This window comes from Lampris incognitus, chromosome 10 (assembly GCF_029633865.1).
Source record: "Lampris incognitus isolate fLamInc1 chromosome 10, fLamInc1.hap2, whole genome shotgun sequence".
Lineage (NCBI taxonomy): Eukaryota > Metazoa > Chordata > Actinopteri > Lampriformes > Lampridae > Lampris > Lampris incognitus.
The window spans coordinates 1871212-1881665 of NC_079220.1; the positions used below are offsets into that span (position 1 = coordinate 1871212).

General features: G+C 51.1%; 1 protein-coding gene across 1 annotated transcript in view; it reads left to right on the plus strand.

Moving 5' to 3' along the window:
* Positions 1 to 868: 868 nt before the first annotated feature.
* The window catches only part of LOC130120043 (transmembrane ascorbate-dependent reductase CYB561), a 22009-nt gene continuing 12423 nt past the window's right edge, over positions 869 to 10454 (plus strand). Inside the window, exons 1-3 of the mRNA XM_056288657.1 lie at positions 869 to 888; positions 4203 to 4437; positions 10252 to 10350. Coding sequence (XP_056144632.1) covers positions 4206 to 4437; positions 10252 to 10350 — 331 coding nt within the window. The 5' untranslated portion in view covers positions 869 to 888; positions 4203 to 4205. The remainder of the gene's footprint in view (positions 889 to 4202; positions 4438 to 10251; positions 10351 to 10454) is intronic.

Below are 10454 nucleotides of genomic sequence, written 5' to 3' on the forward strand. Positions count from 1 at the left end.
GAGACAGACAGACAGACACGCACAGAGAGACAAAGAGACAGAGAGAGAGACAGAGTGAGAAAGAGACAGAGAGAGAGAGAGACATAGAGAGAGCGAGAGAGAAAAACAGAGACAAAGAGACAGAGACACAGAGAGAGCGACATAGAGAGAGACAGAGTGAGAGAGAGACTTGGAAAGAGTGAGAGACAGAGCGAGCGAGAGAGAGAAACAGGGACAAAGAGACAGAGACATAGAGAGACAGACAAAGACAAAGAGAGAGCGACATAGAGAGAGACAGAGACAAAGAGACAGAGACATAGAGAGACAGACAAAGACAAAGAGAGAGCGACATCGAGAGAGACAGAGACAAAGAGACAGAGACATAGAGAGACAGACAAAGACAAAGAGAGAGCGACATAGAGAGAGACAGAGTGAGAGAGAGACATAAAGAGAGAGAGTGAGAGACAGAGCGAGCGAGAGAGACAGACAAAGAAAAAGAGAGAGCGACATAGAGAGAGACAGACTGAGAGAGACATAAAGAGAGAGAGTGAGAGACAGAGCGAGCGAGAGAGACAGACAAAGACAAAGAGAGAGCGACATAGAGAGAGCGAGAGTAACAACGTGGGTTTTGGTGACGTCACGCGGCGCCGACGTCACATCGCCAGTGATCGGTGCAGGTGCACCGATTTGTCCTCCGTCTCTTGGCGAACAGAGAAGTTTGACGACGGCAGTGTTCCAGACCAGGAAACAGCCCGGACCGGAACGAGCCAAGAGAAATAAAGTCTCACACGGTGAGTGTTTAGTTAGGGAAAGCACACGCACGCGTACGCGCACACGCACACGCACAGGGAGGGGCGGCTGTGTCGCGTCAGAGTCGGGCAGCTGGAGCAGCGAGCGGACGTGTGAACGGTAAGACTCCTTCTTTTAACGGGTTCTGGTTGGTTTATCTCTAAAGTTGACTCTGTGTTGAAAACACGGCTCTGTAATGTCCACCGTGGTACCGGACGTCTCTTTCGTTTTCTACAGACTGACAGTTGAATAGGAAAGGAATAGAGACCGGAGTGCAGGAAAACATGAATAAGTGGACTAATGAGGTGTTAATGAGAGTCAGCATCACAGCGGCGCGGGGCTCAGCTGTTCCATCTGTAGGATCCTCAGGATACAGAACAGCTTCACCCATTCACATCCATCTCACTTGTCTGAGCTCTGCTCATCTAACCTGGCGACACAGTTCCTGAACCCACGCACCGTCCGCTTGGATTCCACTTGGCTTACGTTTATGTTATCCACATGTTATCCACATGTTTCCTTTCACTCACACGTGCTCACAGAAAGCCTCTGAAGGACTTCACTCGTCGTCCGTGGTAGTGTAACAGTGTAACGACCACGGTCTGAAGACTCGCTTGCGATCCCCGGCTGCCCGCTGTCAGCTGAAGGGTCCCGACCCGGTAGCCAAGGGCTGGCGAGTGGTGGTGGTGGTCACACCCTTGCAGTGTGAAAGCTGAAGGACTGTTGGTGTTGGAAGGACATTTAAAGTCCAAGAAAGCCGAAATAACCATAAATATGTATAGCTCTTCCGTGGCCGACATGAGCAACCAGCCATAAAGAGGTCACAGGTCAGAGCCCTGAGAAACGGAGAGTCAAGTCTGAACAAAGGTGATGCTGTTTTTCTTGTTCTGTGTGTTGTGTAATTTTGTTTCCTCAAAACAAATGCGAGCTACATGAAGAGGTCGAGACTACACCCCGAGCTGAAGAGAAAAACAATCACTTTTGCAACATGCTAACATGTTAGCTCATCCTGACCACTTCCTGTCTGTCTTCCTTGCTCGGTGTGTCTGTCTCTCCATCCCTCTCTGACTCAGACAAATTCAAAAGGTCTATACTGGCACGGGCAACATACGTCTACATTGCCAAAGCTCGCGTGAAATAAAACCGGACGTGAACAATACCTCGTGCAGGAGCCATTACACCTGTCTGTGTACTGATGTCAGTTTATAATCTGTAGCCCATATCAGCTTTGGCCACTGGGTGGCAGTGTAGACGGGTGGACACAGGTGCAACAGGCGTAAACATGCAGGGCTGACGGGGAGCGCTCACGGGTTTTGCCGCGTGCACGCGCGCGCGCACGCTTGCCACGACGACACCAAAAGCCAAGTCAGTTTTATTTGTGTAGCCCAATATCACAAATTACACATGTGCCTCGGGGCCTCACAGCAACACAACATCCTGTCCTTAGACCCTCACACGGGTAAGGAACACCTCCCTAAAACCAGCCATCAGATCAGATCAGCATCCAGGTTTAGTTTGCAGTACAACATCAGTTTACCAGTGTTCCCCAGTTCAGTAACGCTGCTGCTGAACCAAAATCTTCATTAAACAGGAACCTCAGCCGACAGCGAACCCTGCAGCTGGACGTGGTAAATATCCGGTATATATCCTCTAATCCAAGAGGCTTCCTCAGTTCCTGCCTTTCTGACTACACCAAGCTAGTCTGACTGGCTGCTGACGACACTCAGATATTTCTCCTCTAGGAGTTGTTATCAGAGCTAACGATGTCCATGGCTCTTTGTGACCCGATGTTAAGCAGCGACGGCCGTTGGGGGCCACGCATATCAATACGACGGTCGCTGCTTAACGTCTTCACGGATATATACCAGTCCAGTAGCACTCGATTCAATTCCTTTGGATAACCATGACCTGCATGAATGAGAACATTCACAGACATCCTTCCTGACATCACCCGCTCACTCACCCACTGACGTCCACATCCACTGACGTCCACATCCACTGACATCCGCTCACTCACCCACTGACGTCCACATCCACTGACGTCCACATCCACTGACGTCCACATCCACTGACATCCGCTCACTCACCCACTGACGTCCACATCCACTGACGTCCACATCCACTGACATCCACATCCACTGACATCCGCTCACTCACCCACTGACGTCCACATCCACTGACGTCCACATCCACTGACGTCCACATCCACTGACATCCACATCCACTGACATCCGCTCACTCACCCACTGACGTCCACATCCACTGACGTCCACATCCACTGACATCCACATCCACTGACATCCACATCCACTGACATCCACATCCACTGACATCCACATCCACTGACATCCGCTAACTCACCCACTGACGTCCACATCCACTGGCGTCCACATCCACTGACATCCACATCCACTGACATCCGCTCACTCACCCACTGACGTCCACATCCACTGACGTCCACATCCACTGACGTCCACATCCACTGACATCCACATCCACTGACATCCACATCCACTGACATCCGCTCACTCACCCACTGACGTCCACATCCACTGACGTCCACATCCACTGACATCCACGTCCACTGACATCCGCTCACTCACCCACTGACGTCCACATCCACTGACGTCCACATCCACTGACATCCGCTCACTCACCCACTGACGTCCACATCCACTGACGTCCACGCACTCATCCACTGACATCCACCCACTCATCCACTGACGTCCACATCCAATGACATCCACTCACTCACCCACTGACGTCCACATCCACTGACGTCCACATCCACTGACATCCGCTCACTCACCCACTGACGTCCACATCCACTGACATCCGCTCACTCACCCACTGACGTCCACATCCACTGACGTCCACATCCACTGACGTCCACGCACTCATCCACTGACATCCACCCACTCATCCACTGACGTCCACATCCACTGACATCCGCTCACTCACCCACTGACATCCACATCCACTGACGTCCACATCCACTGACATCCGCTCACTCACCCACTGACGTCCACATCCACTGACGTCCACATCCACTGACATCCGCTCACTCACCCACTGACGTCCACATCCACTGACATCTGTTCCCTCATCCACTGACGTCCACATCCACTGACATCCACATCCACTGACATCTGTTCCCTCATCCACTTACATCCGATCACTCACCCACTGACGTCCACATCCACTGACATCTGTTCCCTCATCCACTGACGTCCACATCCACTGACATCCGCTCACTCACCCACTGACGTCCACATCCACTGACGTCCACATCCACTGACATCTGTTCCCTCATCCACTGACATCCACTCAGTCATTTACCCGGCACACAATGTGTGTGCGTGTACAGACAGCCTAAAATATAATTAGATAAAGTGGACATGCTTTGTCTCCCTAACTGTGTGTGTCTGTTTCAGACCATGGTTCCTGGTGGTGTGGGGGATCTGGGGGTGCGTCGGGGTTCAGGGTCCGGCTGGTCTCTGTTTCCATGGCTGGTTGCCGGATCACAGGCGGTGGGCTTGGCCTGTGTGGTGCTGACTGGTGTGTGGATGGGTCACTACCGCGGCGGCTACGCCTGGGACGGCTCCTCCTCCCAGTTCAACCTCCACCCACTGTGCATGGTGCTGGGTCTGGTCTTCCTGTATGGAGATGGTAAACACCTGTCTGTCTGCCTGTCTGTGTGCCTGCCTGCCTGCCTGTCTGTCTGTCTGTCTTGTGGGTCTCCATCTGTGTGTCCATGTTTATCTGACTGTATCTATGTGGGATTTATTGCCATGAACCAATTGACATCTGTACTGCCACAACATTCAGAAATACATTTGACTGTGTGTCTGTTTATCTCTCACACACACACACACACACACACACACACACACACACACACACACACACACACACACACACACACACACACAGTCTGTTAGTCCTTTTGGACTATAGTATGCACACAAAAACACAAGTTTCCAGACATTCACTGTGTGTGTGTGTGTGTGTGTGTGTGTGTGTGTGTGTGTGTGTGTGTGTGTGTGTGTGTGTGTGTGTGTGTGTGTGTGTGTGTGTGTGTGTGTGTGTGTTTTACCCCTGAGGCTGCATTAGTGGCCTATTGCATTAAGCTAACATTATACAGGAACCTAACTCACTCACACATACTGTCTCTCTCTCTTTCTGTCTCTCTCTCTTTCTGTCAGTTCTGTTAATTCAGCTCAGGCAGGGCTCTCGGGGAGGGCTCAGGCAGGTATCAGACAGGTCTCTCAGGCAGGGCTCTCAGGCAGGGCTCTCGGGGAGGGCTCAGGCAGGTATCAGACAGGTCTCTCAGGCAGGGCTCTCAGGCAGGGCTCTCGAGGCAGGGCTCTCAGGCAGGGCTCTCGGGCAGGGTTCAGGCAGGGCTCTCGGGGAGGGCTCTCGGACAGGGTTCAGGCAGGGCTCTCAGGCAGGGCTCAGGCAGGGCTCAGGCAGGGCTCAGGCAGGGCTCAGGCAGGGCTCTCGAGGCAGGGTTCAGGCAGGGCTCTCAGGCAGGGCTCTCGGGCAGGGCTCTCGGGCAGGGTTCAGGCAGGGCTCTCGGGGAGGGCTCTCGGACAGGGTTCAGGCAGGGCTCTCAGGCAGGGCTCAGGCAGGGCTCTCAGGCAGGGCTCAGGCAGGGCTCAGGCAGGGCTCTCGGGCAGGGTTCAGGCAGGGCTCTCGGGCAGGGCTCAGGCAGGGCTCGGGCAGGGCTCTCAGGCAGGGCTCAGGCAGGGCTCTCGGGCAGGGTTCAGGCAGGGCTCTCGGGCAGGGCTCAGGCAGGGCTCTCGGGGAGGGCTCTCGGACAGGGTTCAGGCAGGGCTCTCGGGCAGGGTTCAGGCAGGGCTCTCGGGGAGGGCTCTCGGACAGGGTTCAGGCAGGGCTCTCAGGCAGGGCTCAGGCAGGGCTCAGGCAGGGCTCAGGCAGGGCTCAGGCAGGGCTCTCGAGGCAGGGTTCAGGCAGGGCTCTCAGGCAGGGCTCTCGGGCAGGGCTCTCGGGCAGGGTTCAGGCAGGGCTCTCGGGGAGGGCTCTCGGACAGGGTTCAGGCAGGGCTCTCAGGCAGGGCTCAGGCAGGGCTCTCAGGCAGGGCTCAGGCAGGGCTCAGGCAGGGCTCTCGGGCAGGGTTCAGGCAGGGCTCTCGGGCAGGGCTCAGGCAGGGCTCGGGCAGGGCTCTCAGGCAGGGCTCAGGCAGGGCTCTCGGGCAGGGTTCAGGCAGGGCTCTCGGGCAGGGCTCAGGCAGGGCTCGGGCAGGGCTCTCAGGCAGGGCTCAGGCAGGGCTCTCGGGCAGGGTTCAGGCAGGGCTCTCAGGGAGGGCTCTCGGGCAGGGCTCAGGCAGGGCTCAGGCAGGGCTCAGGCAGGGCTCAGGCAGGGCTCTCGGGCAGGGGTTCAGGCAGGGCTCTCGGGCAGGGCTCTCGGGCAGGGCTCTCGGGCAGGGCTCAGGCAGGGCTCTTGGGCAGGGCTCTCGGGCAGGGCTTAGATAGGGCTCTCGGGCAGGGCTCTCGAGCAGGGCTCTCGGGCAGGGCTTAGGTAGGGCTCTCGGGCAGAGTTCTCGGGCAAGGCTCTCGGGCAGGGTTCAGGCAGGGCTTTCGAGCAGGGCTCTCGGGCAGGGCTCTCGGGCAGTACAGTTAGCTTATCAGCATACGCTGACGATGTCACGCTTTTCATAACATGTCAAAATGACCTAAACACTCTCACGCAGGAAGTGGCCTTACATGAACAAGCTTCCTCCGCAGAAGTCAACTGGTTCGAATCTGAGGGTCTCTGACTGGGGGAGTGGCACAATAAAGAGAAGCCAACATTACCCGCTGGGCTGCAGTGGAACACAGAAGGGATGAAATGCTTAGGTGTCTTTCTTGCCAGTGACCTCTTCCTGAGCAAAAGCTGGGAGGGTTTAGTGCCTGATTCTCTCTCTCTCTCTCTCTCTCTCTCTCTCTCTCTCTCTCTCTCTCTCTCTCTCTCTCTCTCTCTCTCTCTCTCTCTCTCTCTTCTGCCTTTGTCTCTCTCTCCTCTCTCTCTGTCTCTCCCTCTCTTTCTATCGCTCTCTGTAAATACAGTTAAGCTAGGATCTGATTAAAACACAATTTATCGTGTGTGTGTGTGTGAGAGAGAGAGGCAAGATCCAGTTGAGAAAGATGTTTGATGGCAGCTATGAGTAGAATGTTTCTATTAACAATAATAATAATAATTACACTTATAAAGCACTTTTCTAGACACCCAAAGCGCTTCACATTGAAGTGGGTGGCTCACTTCAACCACCACCAGTGTGTAGCACCACCTGGGTGATGCACCACCTGGGTGATGCACAGCTGACTGTAACTGTTGTTTTTCAGAGGTCACTTAAAGGTACAATCCTGAAGATTTACACACAAGCTGATCTCTTGATACTTTCTATCTATGATGTATTAAAGACACAGCTAACCCATGAACACCAGGTCCTGCAGACTGCAGCGGTGTGTGATAAGGATGGCTGGTGTCTGGTGGGACTTTGGCAGGTAAAGTGACAGGGTGCATAGTGTTTCCATCTTCATCACAGCAGCCAGATGAGGAAGAAGGCAGGTAGTGTTGAGTTAGAAGAAGTGAAGTTGTTGTGTCTAACCAGCAGATATGACAGAACAAACTGGTACAAGACCTTCACCAACACATAGTACTACATCCATGAGTACAACTCAGGTCCCACCAGGTCCTGTGTTTGTTTCTGACACAACAGCCCTGCTGACTCTCATTCATTTGGAATGAGGCTCAGCCCACACTCACCTCACCACCAGCTACACAGGACCCACACTGGTCCAGTAACACCAGCAGGTTCAGGACTGTAGCTTTAAACCAAATGATTTGTTAGGTAGCGAGTCATTTAGGTCTTTTACATTTCCCTTTACAGTTCCTAGACTTCATCGATAAACCACACCTAACATGACAGCGTGTGTGTGTGTGTTGGGGGGGGGGGCTGTCATGTTGCAGGCCTGCTGGGTAGAATGCGGGTCTACAAGGTTTGCTAACTGGTTTGGTGTTATAATGAGATTAATTACAACACAATCCAATTACATCCCAACCAGCAAAGGTCAGCTGTCTGATTGGGTTGGTGCACATCTGTCAGAGAGCCAGTTCATCTTGTTTGTGTGTTTGTGTGTTTGTGTGTGTGTGTGTGTGTGTGTGTGTGTGTGTGTGTGTGTGTGTGTGTGTGTGTGTGTGTGTGTGTGTGTGTGTGAGAGAGAGAGAGTGTGTCTGAGCTGCATTAACAAGGTTAGAAGACACCCTGGAGGTATGTCAGGTGTCTGTACTGAGACACACACACACACACACACAGAATTAGTAAAGCAAAGGATAAAATAGTGTATGTAGTGTCTGTCCAGTCAAAGAAAGAAGAAACAGAGTGAAGACCATGGTTGAGCAGGTTGAACAGGATGAACAGCTCATTTAGAGGAACAGCTCATTTAGATGAACAGGTCACTCAGATGAACAGCTCATTGTAGTGAACAGGTCATTAAGATGAACAGCTCATTTAGATGAACAGGTCATTTAGATGAACAGGTCATTTAGATGAACAGCTCATTGTAGTGAACAGCTCATTTAGATGAACAGCTCATTTAGATGAACAGGTCATTCAGATGAACAGCTCATTGTAGTGAACAGGTCATTAAGATGAACAGCTCATTTAGATGAACAGGTCATTTAGATGAACAGCTCATTAAGATGAACAGGTCATTTAGATGAACAGCTCATTTAGATGAACAGGTCATTCAGATGAACAGCTCATTGTAGTGAACAGGTCATTAAGATGAACAGCTCATTTAGATGAACAGGTAATTTAGATGAACAGCTCATTAAGATGAACAGCTCATTTAGATGAACAGCTCATTTAGATGAACAGCTCATTTAGATGAACAGGTCATTTAGATGAACAGGTCATTTAGATGAACAGCTCATTGTAGTGAACAGGTCATTTAGATGAGCAGCTCATTGTAGTGAACAGGTCATTGTAGTGAACAGGTCATTTAGATGAACAGGTCATTTAGATGAACAGGTCATTAAGATGAACAGGTCATTTAGATGAACAGCTCATTTAGGTGAACAGGTCATTGTAGTGAACAGCTCATTTAGATGAACAGGACATTGTAGTGAACAGGTCATTTAGATGAACAGCTCATTGTAGTGAACAGGTCATTTAGATGAACAGCTCATTGTAGTGAACAGCTCATTTAGATGAACAGCTCATTTAGATGAACAGGTCATTGTAGTGAACAGCTCATTTAGATGAACAGGACATTGTAGTGAACAGGTCATTTAGATGAACAGCTCATTGTAGTGAACAGGTCATTTAGATGAACAGGTCATTTAGATGAACAGCTCATTAAGATGAACAGCTCATTTAGATGAACAGCTCATTGTAGTGAACAGGTCATTTAGATGAACAGGTCATTTAGATGAACAGCTCATTGTAGTGAACAGGTCATTTAGATGAACAGGTCATTTAGATGAACAGCTCATTAAGATGAACAGCTCATTTAGATGAACAGCTCATTTAGATGAACAGCTCATTCAGATGAACAGCTCATTGTAGTGAATTCAGGGGGCAGCAGGGACACAAACCCGGAGGAGAGGGGTAGCGTAACGATCACCAATGACTAGACTCGCTAGCCCTTGGCTAACGGGTCGGACCCTTTAGTTGACTGGTTAGCGTTGCCACCCGTGGTGTGGGTGACCCAGGTTCACGGCCTGGCTGCCCCCCCCCCCGAATTCGTTACAATATATTACCTGTTACACTGAATAGTTGCTCATGTGGTGCGCTGGCGACTCCTGGTGGGGCCCCACTGGCCCCTAATGTAGAGTCTCTGTTGAAGGTAGCGTATTAAAAAGAAAACAATGGAGAATTAAAAGGATAGACTAAGAGGTCGAGCACACTAAGACAAATATATAAATAAACAAAAAAGATAAATTAAAATCTAATTAAAAGCCAACTAAAAGGGTCGGTCTTGAGGTTGCTTTTACAGATATCAACATTTCCTGCTGCCCTCAGGAAGCTTCCACAGACTTGGGCCGTCGTAATGGAAGAAGGCCTGACTGGCTTTTGGTTCTGACTTCAGGAATAATTAAAAGGCCACTACTAGAAGACCTGCGGGTTCTGGAGGGTTCATAAGCTAAAAGAAAATCTAATAAATATGTAGAACCAAGACCACTAAGAGCTTTACAAACCAATAAATGGATTTTAAAATCAATTCTGAAGCGAATGGGCAGCCAATGCAGAGACTGTAGCGCCGGTGTACCGAGTCAACACACCGGCAGCTTCCCTGGAGCTGAGCTGTGTTCTGTTTTAGGGAGCGCAGAAAGGAGAGCATTACAATAGCCAATCCTGCAGGTAATAAAGGCTGTCCATCTGTCTGTCTGTCTGTCTGTCTGTCTGTCTGTCTGTCTGTCTGTCTGTCTGTCTGTCTGTCTCTCTCTCTCTCTGTCTCTCTGTCTCTCTCTCTCTAGCCATTCTGGTCTTTAGAGTGTTTCACAACGAGGAGAAGAAGAAGGTAAAGGTGCTTCATGCCATAATTCACCTCCTGGCCCTCATCATCAGCATTGTAGGTAAGACACACACTGACCACATCACCACAGCAGAGACACACACTGACCACATCACCACAGCAGAGACACACACTGACGACATCACCACAGCAGAGACACACACT